This window comes from Clytia hemisphaerica, unplaced genomic scaffold (genome assembly GCF_902728285.1).
Source record: "Clytia hemisphaerica strain Z4C2 unplaced genomic scaffold, Clytia hemisphaerica genome assembly, whole genome shotgun sequence".
Taxonomy (NCBI): domain Eukaryota; kingdom Metazoa; phylum Cnidaria; class Hydrozoa; order Leptothecata; family Clytiidae; genus Clytia; species Clytia hemisphaerica.
In genome coordinates this window covers 1,209,991-1,225,177 of record NW_027104472.1, presented here as the reverse complement: position 1 = coordinate 1,225,177, position 15,187 = coordinate 1,209,991, and the positions used below count along the sequence as shown (strand labels likewise).

General features: G+C 35.7%; 2 protein-coding genes across 3 annotated transcripts in view; one reads left to right on the top strand and one right to left on the bottom strand.

Annotated features, from left to right (window-relative positions):
* Positions 1–620: 620 nt before the first annotated feature.
* On the bottom strand, positions 621–8,968 carry LOC136821377 (33 kDa inner dynein arm light chain, axonemal-like). Its single transcript, XM_067077615.1, has 8 exons — positions 8,824–8,968; positions 3,651–3,797; positions 3,339–3,422; positions 2,802–2,889; positions 2,351–2,465; positions 2,111–2,174; positions 1,753–1,917; positions 621–1,455 (listed from the first exon to the last, which is right to left on the bottom strand). Exons 1-8 carry the CDS (start codon positions 8,902–8,904, stop codon positions 1,417–1,419), a joined length of 783 nt encoding a protein of 260 aa, XP_066933716.1. The 5' UTR covers positions 8,905–8,968; the 3' UTR covers positions 621–1,416.
* Positions 8,969–9,197: 229 nt separating this feature from the next.
* LOC136821376 (proteasomal ubiquitin receptor ADRM1-like) overlaps positions 9,198–15,187 on the top strand; it is a 14,268-nt gene continuing 8,278 nt past the window's right edge. Inside the window, exon 1 of one of the 2 annotated variants that reach the window (XM_067077614.1) lies at positions 9,198–9,529. In XM_067077614.1, the coding sequence (XP_066933715.1) occupies positions 9,338–9,529 (192 nt within the window). In that variant the 5' untranslated portion in view covers positions 9,198–9,337. The remainder of the gene's footprint in view (positions 9,530–15,187) is intronic. The other variant, XM_067077613.1, reaches the window with a different exon arrangement.

Genomic DNA, 15,187 nt, shown 5'->3' with positions numbered 1-15,187 from the left:
GTTTGAAACAATAAAATGATTTCCCCAAGGAGATTAGGCTTTTTTGTGAAAAGTATATGAATAGCGTCGTTATGACGTTTTATTAAGGTCCATGGCACACTTTATTCCTTAATTACTCATGATGTAATTACTTAGATTCATTTTTTCAAAAGCAGTTTGTTCTTAAACATGTCAAAGAAGCGAAAACATAAGGTTTTATCTTCAAATTCTGAGATTGATTTTTCACTATGACCAGAGCCCTTAATCGGATATTTCAATTTGGCTCGGGTTCATAGACCTCCAGGCTATATTATGAGCCTTATTGGACCATTTTTGAACATTTGGATCCTGAGATCCTAATGTCTGAAGTCACATGTTAAAACGGGACGAGATGGAGTTTTTACAAGCCCTTATTTGATTTGGTTGGTCGTTAACCAGTAACAAAGCAATTTTGTTACTTTTTCTAAAGAACGCGTCATTTATTACTTCAAATGACCAATTATTTAAAAGTATCTTATAAAAACTCCATCGCATCTGCAATTTTGAGAAAAAGGGGGCCTCAAGCCCCCCCCCTAGATGCTCCCCCTAGTTAGAAATAGGAAGTTGCTCAAAGCAAAGGGTTAATTGAACTGAAATCGTGATTTACAATGTTAGTGTTAGCACTCAAAAATAATATTTCTTGAAAAATAACATACTTCAAACTGAAAAAATACTAGAATAATGCACTCTGTTAGAAAAAAATAAATTCCTAGGTTTTGGTATAATACTTAATATATTACTTAAAGCCCTAAATTAATAATTACAACGAAATAAAGTTATTTACAAGTTTTCTATATGTTGAAAAGGCGGATAGGCCATGGCGTTCTAGGATACAGGTCTGGCAAACGTGCCGCCACGGCAGTTTTAATGCAATCCTATATCGATCGAAAAGTGATTAAATTTCTTATACAATGGCATTCAAAGAACTGGAATAGGCTTATTTAGAAACATAAGTTTCTCTCTTTCGAATGTCCTGTTCATGATATGCACCACTGGAAAGTCTTCTGAGAACTTTTAAAATTTTCCACCCAATACGTCACCTAAGCAATAGAAAAAGTGACGTATTGGGTGGAACAAAAACAGAAAAGTTGCATAATTTCGTGAAGTCATTGCAGTGGTGCATATCATGAATTACTTCTTTAATATTGACGAATGTTCTTCCATTTTGTTGCATTTTCTTCACGAATGTCAACACTACAATTCAGCTTTTCCGCTTATTACTTCACTGTCATTATTACTACTAAGAAAAAAAAATCATCAAAATTAAATTTGTAGAAAAATAATTTATCAGGAACAATTTACAATGAGAAAAATATTTATTTTCGCGCATGAAGACTGGATCTGTTTCCAAAACAGTTTGATGCACAATAACACTCGTACAATCCGATATACCAATGTTTACTTCTTCGATGGAGCAATTATACCTTCCAATTGCGTCTAAAAAGAAACGGTGAAAGTTTGATAAGTAGTCCGATTGAAATTATCAATATTTTTCGATTTTTCGAAGTATTTTTTCAAATGATACACCTCTCAGTATCATTCATATGGAAGAAATTTTCATAAAATATTTGAAAATAATGTAATTTGACCCCGCGTGTGCTACTCGCAACTTCTCGAAACGATTTTAAAAAGAACTTTTTTTACCAATGAAGTAACTTAAAACGCTCTCCGTCGGGGAAAAAGAAAGCATATTAAATAGACTTTTTGAATGTCTACCAGATGAACGAAACAGACCTTTAACTGCTGATTGGTTCTCTTCAAGAATTGGATTTCCTCAGCGTGTTTCTTCTCCTCAATGGCACGTCGCTCGGTCTCGCGTTTCTCGATTGCATCACATTTAGCTTTCAAGTCATTCACTTGTTTTTCGAGCTCCGATTTTTCTTCATCTAACTCAACAATCTATGATACAAGTTATAAAGCACAGGTAACTATTGATAAGTAATTAATGTGTAATACTTGCTCAATAATTATGAAACATTGCTTACCTGGGTGTCAAAAATCAACAAAAATAAGACCAAAAAGAATTGCTCCCACATTTTAGAGGCTACTAAAGGAGAAGACTAAAGATAAGATTACAAAACTAAAAACATACCCTTTTCTCCATATCTGTTTTGCCGTGCTCCGCTTGTAATGCTTTTCTCATGCCAAATGCGACACTGTTAAAAAGGAAATACTTTTTGGTAATCCAAAGTAGCAATAATTAAAGTCAATATTATGAATAATATTTTGACATCCAGGCTCTGTAACTATGTAAAACACAAGAGGAATTGAACTTTATACTAAGTGTGAGTAAAAATATTTGTAGTTTTTGCAAAATATGCTTTATACAAACCTGCTTTCATATAATGTTTGGTATGCAGCAATAGTCATTCGGATTTCATCACGAACTCTCAACAACAATAAACCGCGTTCAGCGCAGTTGATGGTCACTTGTCGGATCAGTTCATCTGCAATGGAAAAAAAAATAAATGTATAATTAAAAAATCTTGCCAGGAGCTAAGCTATTGATGAGCGTGCTTTCAGTTTCTTTCGAATTCATAATTTATTTTCTTTCTACAAAAGAGTATGCCTAGAAGGTGCATTAGTGAAACATTATAAAGCCATATGATATGTGTAACCGAAAATCAAAATAAAACATGTCACATTTTTTATGAATGTTTCGAAATTTAATCATTGAAATTATCGATCAGGTTTTATCTTTTACTTGTTTCAGGATTCGATACCACGCGATAAGGGTTATAGATTTTATATCAAGCAATCAGGAAGAGCCAAGCTATACATACCGAAACATTGGGAGTAAAGTTCACGACGGACAGGACAGATACCAGTTTCTCTGGCTTGCCTTTGCTGTAATCGCATATCAAGTTGTTCCTACATATAAGAAATGAAACAGAGTTACCAGAAATACCCTGTTTTCACTATCAAAAACTATTTTACACAGCAACACTTTCAAACTGAACATTCTATATCATCTATCCGTTTTGTATGTTAATTATACCATATTTGATCTAAACATCAGTTATCCTAACGGAGCGATGGCCAAGTGGTCAAAGGCGTCAGCGTCTTAAACCAGGGGTTCGCGGTTCGAATCCCCCTCCTTCCAATGTTCTGTTCAGTTCATAGATAGCCAAGCCAGCTGGCCGTGGACCCCGTGAAAACAATCGAAAGACTGCCTAAAAGTCCTAGATTATTGGACTATCCACGTAAAATATCGATTCTATCTAAACTTTAATCGATTTTCAGTCAAGTAAGGTAGCTAAGCCAATATAAGAAATATAATTCCTGAGGTCAGAATTACATAAAATTGTAGTATATCAAACCTGAAGATTGACGACATCCATTCTTGTGGCTGGTGTGCTGGAGACCTGTTGAATCCATAGCTGACCATTTTCTGTCCATTCCCTATTAAAAATAGCATTATATAGATGAAACGGTTTAGTGCGGTGATTCAAGGATTACTTTAATACAAATTTGTCACAAATAAAAAGACATTTTCTGTTTTGTTCTGTGCTGTAGTTAGTCTAAAGGCAAATATGCCTGTTGCGTATTCTACAGATTCTAAGTCTACTTAAGCTCTCTTCTCGTTAAGATGCATGCAGACTAGAAAGTCTGTGAAGAGAAAAAAGGTTACATGGAGGTAGAATTGAATTCAAGATTTCTTCTGTTTGGTTTTTGTTAATCTCATTTGAAACAGATGGAAGTTTTCCACCTTTGGGTGGTGCAGGTATAGGACTTGTGTTTCCATCAATAGGTTGTGTTGAAGCTTTCAATGGCCGAGACTGTAAATGTAATATACAAAAAGAAAAAAAACTTGAACTTTTATGAATTACGAGTATTGGCAAAAACCTTCCAATTCCATCACTCTTCTTTAAATTAAAGATTGAAAACTCTTCTTTAAATTATAGATTGGAATGATATGAAGGTTTAAATCACTGATTGGGATTTAATTTCTTAAAACACTTTCAAAATTGAAGAAAAATATGTGACTCCTCAAGTGATTTTAAGTACCTGAAAAGACCAGTCCAAACGGATCGGCCAAAGAGCAGTAAAATGTCAGCTTTTTAGAGGCCAAGATTTCATTTTTACCGGCCTTGCCTCTTTTTTCTATCTGCTATGGATCAGCTACTCTTGTTTCACTTTTGAAACGGCTTTTTAACCCTATTCATACTAAAACTAGGGGGGACTTTTCCTGTACCACCCCTAACTTTTAATCTAGTGGGTCTTTTTGGATGAAATTTGGCACACATGACCCTTGTCACATAAGGTAACTTTTGACAAAATTTTTTTTGCTTACGTCACTCATTATGCCCAAAGTGAGCAGAAATCGAAAATTTCCTTGGTTCTTATAAATAGCTATTGTATTCTAATAAAGGCTTTAGAAAAAAGTTGCTTTTTTTATCCTAAATATTCAATAAATTTGAAGCGAGCGGTACTAGTGCCCAGTTCCAGATCGACGTACCAGTCTGTGACTGATTGCTTTAAAAGAGAAAATCAGTGCTCTACTTGCAGGTTAGGTCATATGAATTGATCAGGATAAAAAAAAAACTCATAAGCTTTCCCGTATTAAATTTCTTTGTCTTAATATAGCTCACTTATATTTCCCTTTGGCATGTTTTTTCAGAACTTTTCTTCAAGTTGCCATTTTTTCTAAAGTTTGTTTTTGTTTTGTTTTAAAAGTGGCGGTCTATGGAGAGTCTTCATTTGATCAAAACGCAGGAATTTTTTATGTCTACTCAGATTCAATGAGTTTCAATATACCGGTTTCCTTTGTCATTTCAAACCGGAGATAGAAACCTTGCTAAAGTCTTCTTTTTTTTCTCCGCTTCTGGAGTGTTTTGATCGCAATGTAGAGTCTTTTTTTTTCTTACTTTCGATGTTGTTGGTCACAGACCTGATGTATTTTTTGGAGTGGCAGTTGAAGCGTTTTTTCTTACGAATCTTTTTTGTCCACAGGTAGCCATTTTTTATTTTTTCTGAAAAATCGATTTTTTTTGTGTGCTTCCGTGCAAAGTTGGATCTTTTGGATTCTACTTGTTCTTTTCTAGAATTTTTTTTACACAGTAGGGAACGGGAAATAGGTCAATGCAGATAACTACATAAAGAAATTCTCCAGAGGTTAGTTTTTACGTATGACTTTTCTGGGTTCAAAGATGTTCGGTTGCCCCAACTAGACACCAGTCAAGGGACTCTAAACGGCCTCTGTTTTCACGTCCTTGACTAGCCGTTCATGTCGATTGGGCTAAATTCAGGTAAAAAGACTGGCCTATGCGGCATTTGCCGGCAATGAAAGAATAAAAACAAACCTTTTTTTAGTCCTTCTTTTCTTTTCTTTCATTAAAAAAATTAACCTGACCTGCTGCGGACCTGAATTATGTTACCTTTTTATATAATTAGACAAGTGTACAGTAATAGGACTGAAAAAGAACCTCTTCATATATATAAACCATTATATTTCTGAAGCAAGACTGTTTCTTTGCCTTGTGTGGTTACATTCGATTCTAAGTAAGTGCTCAATTTATATTCTGTATTTACTCTTTTTTTTAACAAAATAACTCCCTGGAATCCCTTCATAGCAACTATCTGGTCTTTTGAATGTTTGAGTCAGAATTTAGTCAACCTTTGTTGTGGGTTGGTGTAATTTAAGATGCACGATCTAACGATTTACGATTCACGATGCGCGATCCATGCATAAAGTATGCTGATTATTCCTAATAATTATCATAAAACTTAAATTATATAACATAATTCTAAAACAATCGCATAATCTTTTCTCGCTTTTGTTTACCACGGTAAATTCATGCAACAACAAGCGATACTTTTATGGACCTACCTGGTTATCAAACTAATCAGTGAACATTGAAACAATGAAACACATAAGACATAACTGGTCAAAATACAAAAAAATAAAGAAAATGAAAGCATATCTATTGAGAGAAACTATCAACACTATTGAAAAAGATTTGAAAAAGAAATAAAAAAGCTATTAAGCGTTTTTCTTTATAAAAACCACTATCAGAAAAATGCACAGCTTAATAAATAAGGTTTCCAGAAAACTCAAACCGTCGCACTCTACCGTGACATTTTCTTCTGTTAGAAAAAATAATAATAAAAAAACAATTTGGCTAATAACATTGATATATGTCATAAATAGTGATTCTTATAGATAAAGATTCGTTTTTAGCCAAAAAATAATAGTGTTTACAGAAAACTCAATTATTACCCTCCCCGTGACTTTTCATCGTAAAAAAACTAATAAAATAATATAACTAATATGGCCTCAGAACATTGATGTATTCTTATTAAAGTGGTTCTTATAGATAAAAATGCGATTTTTGAGCCAAAAAAATTTTTGTAAAAATCTGCTTGAGCCATCCTTTAACTATGATTGTTACCCTAACTTTCATGTTAAAAATCAGAAAAAATTAATGATCCAATTTTCACACAAAGCCAAAAAACCCGTTTTTAGCCGTTTTTTTGGCCCAAATTGCCCAAAAAATTTTTTTTAAAATCGGGCTCCGTCACATTCGAGGGTTATGGTGATGCACCTTTGTTGCAAAAATCAGAAAAACATGAGCCAATCTCGAGAAAGCTGGTAACTAACACACAACGAACGACGAACAGGGTTAATTTATAGGACCTCCACCCCACCGGGGTAGGTCCAAAAAAGAAATAAGCAAGCAATGGAACTACGAATAATTACGACCGTAAAATTATGAAAAAAAATAACTTGCATAATAATGTTGATAATGGAGTACCTTGTGAACATTCTTAAATAGACCTTTTTTCAAGGCGTCTGTTGAATAATTATGTAGTCCGCATAAAAACAATGATAGAGCCATGCATAATTACTGTATCATGCATAATGTAATAATTATGCATGGTTTTATCATTGTTTTTCTGCTGGACTACATAATTATTCAACAGGGTGGCCTCTTTGAAAAAAGGTCTATAGACAGAGAGTGAAAGTAAACAATACAAGAAATATTTTTGCTTTCCCCAGTTTAACAATCATAATTGAATATAGGAATTTCTATATATTGGCTAACAATATGTTTTGCGGACCATAATGTACGAAGCAAAAAACGGGTGCTCTATTATGAGAAAGAATTTTCTTTCGGTAAACAATTCCCCTGTATTGATTCAAGCTATGAAAAAGAGAGAGTACAGCAGGTGAATGCACATGGCATAGTGTGCAAAGGGGTCTGAACCCCCCCATTAATATTTCATCCCCCCCTAGAGGGGGGTACCCAGTGCACGAACGGCAAACTTATTTTTCTCTTTTCTGACTTACTTTTCGTTTTTACATAAATCCTTTTTGACCATCTCGTAAACAAGCTTGAAGTCCTTCTTCATTTGTTTCCTTATTTGAGGCTTCTTCTGGAATAATAAGTCGTTAAAGCGAGGCCTATTCTGACCCATCGCGAACGAGGACCGGCGCGAACGTCTTTGAAAGAAAAATTAGAGCTCGCTCGCAGGTAATCTTAACCTCTCGAGATGATAAGGGGTATACTTTTCAAAACCACAGCTTTTCACCAAATAGCGTCTTTTTTATAAGAATTTAGCGTTTTATACGGTATTTTTGTAAAGATTTTCTTGTCGTCATTTTTTTGTTTTCTTTTCAAGTTTTGCTCATCGAAAGCGGCAAGGAGTGTCTTCTTTTTTAATGAGATCGCCAGTGCTTTCGAATGTTTGACGTTTGCAATGTTTCATTTTGAATATGGTGTTCGGATCGTTCGGGACTGGACCTTTTTTTATAACTACTGGTGATATGTTCTTTGATTTTGAATTAGAGCTAACATGTTTCAATGAAATTTTGTGTGATGGAAGATAACAGGTTTTTAAAATAGGAAAGTCATTTTCAGAACTCTTCTTGCGCAAATTTTCTTATAAAAATCATTTTCTCTCGCGATCAGCCATATTTACAAAAATCCCGAATTTCGTGATTTTTTTACTTGGCCTCGTTCAAAATCGGTTTGGTGTTGTTCTAGTACTCTGTTTATTTTAATTTTTGGAGAGATTACAAGGGATAGTTTGAGGATTCTGCTGCACAAAGGAAGTTCTATAGAAGTTTGTTTTTGGTTGTTTTTTTCAAGTTCAAAGACGCTCGTTCGTGCACTGGGGCCGTTCGTGCACTGGTGATATGACTCTATAAAGGTATCCCCCCTATTTTTAAAATTTTTTGATCCCGCACCATTTACAGGGGTCCGAGCCGCCAGCATATAATTTGTACTACCAGTATTGGGGAAGAATTTTGATGAATGAAATATATTTTTCAGTGTGAATTCGTACCAATAGTCAATGAACTTGAAAACACTAGCAAATAAAACAGTAAACTAGTAATTTTTTAACCAAAAAGTTACTATCCCCCCCATTTTTATTTGATCCCCCCCTATAAGCTCAAACCCCCCATTTTAACTGGAAAATTGCCCATCCCCCCTATAAAGCCTTCCTTGAAAACTTGGATCCCCCCCCTTAAAAAAGGGGGGGTTCATACTATGCGTGGCCTTCAGTTTCTTTTGATCTATAACTGAATTTATGATGTATAATCTTACATAAATGATGTTTTTAAAAATAATTGAGTTTCAGCGAATGAAAGTTTGTAAATTGCCTAAAAATTTTATCATGATTAGCATAATTACGCATGAATTAACATATTTTATGCACGGATCGCGAATCGTGCATCGTAAATCGTTAGATCGTGCATCTTAAATTACACCAACCCCTTTGTTGTTCGATAAATCACATCTGGAATACACAAAATCAAGCTCAAAAACAAAACAAAATTTAACAAAAATGCCTGCTTACCCTTGGTGATTTCTTCTCTGTATTTCGACTGACAAGAACTGGATTATCATACTTGACAAGAGAAGCAGTTGGAGGTATCATTTCAAAGTGATTTGGCCCTGTCTGGGATGGAAAATGATGAAGGTTCAACGACTATAAACAGCTCGACCACCAGACCACGTTCTGAAGCTTTTCTCGAATGAGTATTCCGTAGTCATGGAAATGGGGCAATGCGAGGGGCACACGAAGAACTTCAGTACACCGAACATTTCGAGGGGGCGCGAAACCTTTCAAATAAAATATGCTGCCTCATTACTGTAAACTTTCTCATACGTCAAAGTTATGTTTTCGGTGTTTTAGCGGCGATTACGGCCAACGGGAGTGAGTTCAGGACACTAAAGTCAAGGCCACATTTAGCGGATGAGAAACAGCAAACAGGACCGGGAGTGAAACTGACTGATTTTTTACCATTGAATTTCTATTTTTTGCTTGGATAGATTTCACTGAAAGAAAGCCATTTATCACTTTTGCAATCATGGCGTTATTTGGAACTTCTGCTTCCCTTGGATCATCAAAATATCTGGTTGAATTCAGAGCTGGGAAAATGAACATGCGTGGAACAACAGTCACCCCTGACAAGCGAAAAGGACAAGTCTATATTCATCAAAGTGAAGATTCTCTTATGCACTTTTGCTGGAAAGATCGAACCACAGGAAATGTAGAAGATGTAAGAGCTTTTTAAACTTCTTACTAGTGTATATGTATAAGAATTGCGAAGCGATCCCAGGCAAGTCACTCGATTCGCAAGTTGCAAGCAAAATATTTATAGGGTCACGCACTAGAAATTGCGATTTTATAAAACAAACACTTCAGGCGTACAAACTTACGACGTTTACTTCTACGGATTTGAGGAAAATTATACAATTGAGTTGAGGACAAAAAACAACCAATTTCTTAAGTTCCAAAATGCAAAAACGGCCCCCTGCTTGCTTATTTTATCAATTTTCTGTGAAAATTTTCCAATCCCGGTGGCGGCAGACCTTATACAGAGGCTGGAACTTCAATTTTTGCCTCGCTAACCCAAACCTCGCAACCTCTTTACCATAAGGTCGGCGCAAAAATAAAGCCAACATTTGATCCAACATTCGAAATTTTCAATGTTGGATCAAATATGTTGGCTCCATTTGCGCGCACTGAAAATTTCCAACTTTTTAAGAAATTTTAAGAATTCCAATGTTGGATGATGTTGGGTGAAGTTTGCTTGCGATCAAACTTTTCTTGCAACAAGAGAATAACCTGATAACAGATTGTGTATTTTCTGGCCCAGTACGCTGAAGCTCTAAAGACGTGGGCGAAAATATACAATCTGAAGAATATGGTCGCGCGCCTGTACGCGGACCGCGTAGAATTTTATTAAGAGGAACAGGGCCGAGGGCAATTGCGACAGGGAAGGGTGTCATGGCGACAACTTTTGGGTGGAGATATGTAGTTTCTCAAGCAAATTCAGAACGTTTTTGGAAAGAAGCAATCTAACATATTGTAGTACAGAAAGGTTCTTTAATGGTGAATATGCTCAAAAAGAATCTTTTTTGCTTTTAAACTAATCGAAAACAAGAGAAACAAAGCATAATACATCATACACAATATTGATTAAAAAAAAAGAAAATCAAAACAACACTTTATTATCAGTAAAGAAACTGAAGCTATAGAAAATGAATACAAACTTACTGAATACTTTTATGAGTATAAAGTATAAAGACCAAAAACTGAGTTTCAAAACAATAACAACCATTTCACCGCCGCCTCCAATTAGAAATTCCCCTCGCAAACATTGTGGACAGAATTTTAATCATCTATAAAACGCACTTTTCATGGAGCGCATTTTAATTTTTAAGTTTTCGGCACTAAACAAAAAGTTGACTCAAAATTTCTGTAGAGATAGGGCCATTTTCCTCAGATGTTAGTTTTCAGCGATCTTTAGAGCTTTAGCGTGTCGCGTAGAAAACTCCACAGCTGCTATCAGGTTACAAGAGAAAGGCAGCTGATTGTGAATCATAAGACGTGGAATCTGATTCGTGTCCACCAACGAAGAAACAAAGCATTGCGGAAAAAAAACTATTGACTGAATGTACGGATGCTTTGGCATCAAAGTCTCGACCTTCAGAAACTTCGTTAACTCTCAAGGTTTCAATTTTGCACTTTATGTACCGGGTGCACCAAAAAAAAGTATACAGGTTTGCCGAGATATTGTGAGCTTCAGGATTTATAATTTTTGTTCATTGTTTTTTTCAGTTAGGGAAACCATCCAGGATCCTGCCATTCTATAAACCAGCAAAAACTAAATGACACTTGTAAACTTAAGTTTCTTCCATTTTTCCATTGAAAAACAAAACATGCTACTTTCCCAAGCCGGAGACAAAACAATCAATTCCAAGATTTGGCGCCCTTTTGGATCTATTTTAGACCATCTTAAAGTGAAAGAGTTGCGGAAAGACAGAACGCCGCTGCTTCAAGGGTGGTACGCCAAAACGCCATATGATCTTCCAACAGAAGGCGATTAGTGCCGTGAGTACGTCATGCACTCCACCGCAGTGCCACAAGCGTTTTCAATGAGTATCATTAATTTAAGAAATCTTTTGGCGTAATTCATAAACGTTGAGTCTCATTGAAAATGAAGAAGTAGCAGATAAAAAATGCGCTGGAAATTTTCATGTAACAGTTGGTCAACATCGCTGAGTTTGAAAAGTTTTTCCGACGCAAATCGCTAGGCTAAAAAAGTGCGAAGAGACACAACCCGTTTTTTAAGTGATGTTATGATTTTTTTGATTGCGGCCGCGTACAGGAACTCGCCAAATGTTCCTAACGGTTTTTATTATATAGAGGATTCTTAACTTGAATTTTGAGCTATATACTAAATTGAAAAGTAGTTTGAAAGTATTTCCAAAAAACGGACTTTTTTTCCATGTCGAAATTTCAAAAAATCATTAAAAACAGCAATCACGCTATAAATAAGACAAAATGACAAAAACACAATTGTCTTTTTGATTCTTTTTTCTCCTATCTCCTATATTTTGCCAACGGTTTGTCCATCTTATTTAAACGTCATGAATATTTCCAACAGCAGTAAACTCAATGCAGACCAGTTCTTTGAGCACGAGTCATAGTGGCAACCCCCCTTTAAAGGGGGGGTAGGAGTGTTCAGAAAATCTCAGAAAGGGGGTAAGAATTTTTTCTAGAAAGGGAAGTTTTCAGAAAGGGGGGTTCATCTAGAAAGCCAAAAAAGAAAGTTATTTTCAATTTAGTGTATATATACCAGTTCTGGTTACACAGTCTGAAAGAAGTTCACTTTACTTTGATCAAACTAACACCAATTCTATTTCCTAATTTTGTTTTTACACTGAATGTTCTGTGCGTTTCACCGGTAGAATTATGTAGGAATTTTAAAATTTTGAGGGGGGTAGCATCAAATTTTAAAAGGGGGAAGAACCTAGGGTAGGGGGGGTAGCTCTAGGGTAGGGGGGGTAGTGACCCCCTTCCGAACTATGTAGTTGAGGAATGGTGATTTATTTTTTCAAAAATTTATTCACGTAGCACACCACACCTCTCTTGGAGATTTCCAAAATATTTTTTCAGCTTTACCAAAAATATTTTTTCACATGGGAATAGCTTGTTTTACCATATTCTTAAATTTCGTAACGAGTTTTGATGAACACAGCTGCATTTTTTGGTATTTTTATGTGTAAAGAAGGTAAGTGCCAAGAGAAAAGTTTGCTCCCTGTTTGTGATGTACGATTGAATCAAATGAATAGTAGATTGAGAAAATTGACCGAAAAACGGATTAATGACGCAATATTTGATGCAGAAATGACTGAATATCAACTTCCCGAACAAGCTTTTCCAAGATCATTTCCTGTTCCACCCACTTATTTGTTCCCGCCCTCTTCATTTATGGAATTTCTACAGGGATCATCAGGTCAAGTTAGTAGTTCCAAACATTAAAATCAATGAACAAAAATCTCATGAACGTTATCGTTAGTACCTGTTAGTACTGTAATTTATATTTGAAAACGTAAATATGTTTGTTTTTCATAAGAAAGTACTTGATGATTTTACTTTACATTAACAATATTTCCATTGCCATTCTACAGCTCCTTCATTGATAAAATATTCCATGAATTTCTCTCTAACTGATTTTGCCACAATCAAAGAATTATGGCCAGTACGAGGGCCAGACTTCTAAGGGATAAAGCGAATCTGCAGGCTCTTCAAGTGAACGCCATTCCCCTTCAGAAATTTCTCCATTATCCAAACAAACATCGACTAAACTGGGTGGACGGTATGCATTAGAAGATTTAGAGCTTTTTTTCAACATATTATGAAGTACAAGCGTAGTAAGAATTATATATATCTTCGACGTAATCTGGTTAAAAATTTATGACAGTGAAGAAAACTCTCCATTGGCTTGCCAAGATGCCAAAAAGATTTTCTGAGATTCAACGGCCTCTACTGTGTCTGTAATTGTAAATTCGTTTTTCTTCGTTCAACCCTTGCTGAGGAAAAGGCCTCATCACAAATGGCCTTAGTGCAAATGCATCGTCTCCCAAAAAAACGTGCCTAATTTTTCTCCATTAGGAAGATCAACTGTTCCATCTTGAATCCCTTTCATTAGCGAAGTCCGATTCCAAATACTCGAATCATCTGCTCTCCCCGGGGTTCCTACATCTTTATAAAGACATTCGTAAATGGGACCAGCAACAGCCAAAAGAATAATAGAATGGGTATGCTTATAATTATAATACCGCGATCCTTTATTTTTTGGTTTTATAATTCGAATGTGTTTTCCGTCCACGGCGCCTAGAGCATGGGGATAGTTCCATCTTTCTTCAAAACATTTTGCAATCTTGGACCATTGGTCTTTGTTTTCAGGAGGCATCAGGAACTCGGGCTCTAATCGTTCTACGATAGCATTACAGCAGCCCTTGATGATATATGAAACGGCATTTGCACAGATTCTGAATTGAAAGCTCAGAGACTCTAAGCTTTCTCCAGTGGCCAAATATCGTAGGGTCAAAGAAAGTCGTTCATCAGCGTTGATAGGTCTTGTTCCACCAGATCTTTCTGTGGGTGAAATAAGATCCGAGATCTTACTGAGAACGAACTGAAAGTCACGTACGTCCATCCTAAACATATCTCTGAACCCTCTATGATCCTCCAAAATGAGCTCTTGAACAATGTTAGTAAAATAGCCCTTTTCCTTGCGCCGTTTCAACCATTGTCTTGTTTTCCCTCTTCTTGGTTTCTCATCATCAGAGTCAACCAGCTCACTCAAGAGCACAACTGCCGTGAAGTCTTCCACCGTTGCCGCCATTATGGCAAAGAAAATGAAAATGAAAATGTTGGACGTTCACCTCAAATGACTTTTCATGCAACATTCCAAAGTTTGTGACGTCATTCGTTCTTGCAACATTTGACGCAACATTCAACAAAAAATGTTGGTTTGAATGTTGGCTTCATTTGCGCCGGCCTTAAGTTCATCTACAAATAAAAGAAATAGTTATTTGAACAAAAGATTATGTTCTAAAAATGAATAAAAATATCGTCAACTTGTATAAGTTTCCCGTTCCTGCACTAAGATTCCTCTGCCACTTTTCTATCAGAAAAAGACCAGGACTTCGGGTAGTTGAAAAATAAGCTTCAGAAAGTTAGTCGGTCTTATCGGTAAAACACAACTTTTGTGTGTCTAATATATTTGTAAACTTTCTAGTACCGTCAACTGCTCTAACTTGGGATGAGCGGTCATAACATGGGATCGTTGACTTCTGGACTGTATTTTGACTTTCTGTTTAAATCTCTTTAATAACAATTTTGTTTTGATACTTCAACCAAGTGAGAGTAGCGTGTTCACATTATTTCATATCTATGATTTGTAGTTATGTTAATTAATGACTTTGGAGGTTTGGTAAGATGTAGCCGAATTGCCATCACATGTTGCGACCACTCATCCCAAGTTAGAGCAGTTGAAGGTAATACACCTGGAATACAAGAGAATAATACCTACTTTATAGAAACGCAACTGTCGCACAATCAAAAGTTATATTTAATGTCCTCAAAAAAACAAAATAATTAAAAATGGAAAGCAGTTGCAATAAGAACTAAGGCCGAGATCAAAAATAACTTGTGTTCACGGCATCCAAACGACACACTTTTTTATCTGAAAAATCCAATTCTTTTTAGTCAAGAAATCTGCTGTATTTTTTCAAAGAACATTATTGCAGATTTAGCGCAAGCTAGTTTTTAATCATTGAGCGTTTAAAAACGATTTTTACTTGCACTTTTCAAAGATTTTTTGTGTTTAAGAGCGCTGCATAACTGATTTTGCCCCTTT

What these genes read in the sequence shown, in the direction of transcription:
- LOC136821377 (XM_067077615.1), bottom strand. Translation starts at nt 8,904, where the DNA reads ATGATACCTCCAACTGCTTCTCTTGTCAAGTATGATAATCCAGTTCTT. An exon ending in TGGATGTCGTCAATCTTCAG is followed by an intron (nt 2,890 to 3,338) that starts GTTTGATATACT and finishes TCTTATATGTAG; the next exon opens with GAACAACTTGATATGCGATT. An exon ending in CAAACATTATATGAAAGCAG is followed by an intron (nt 2,175 to 2,350) that starts GTTTGTATAAAG and finishes CCTTTTTAACAG; the next exon opens with TGTCGCATTTGGCATGAGAA.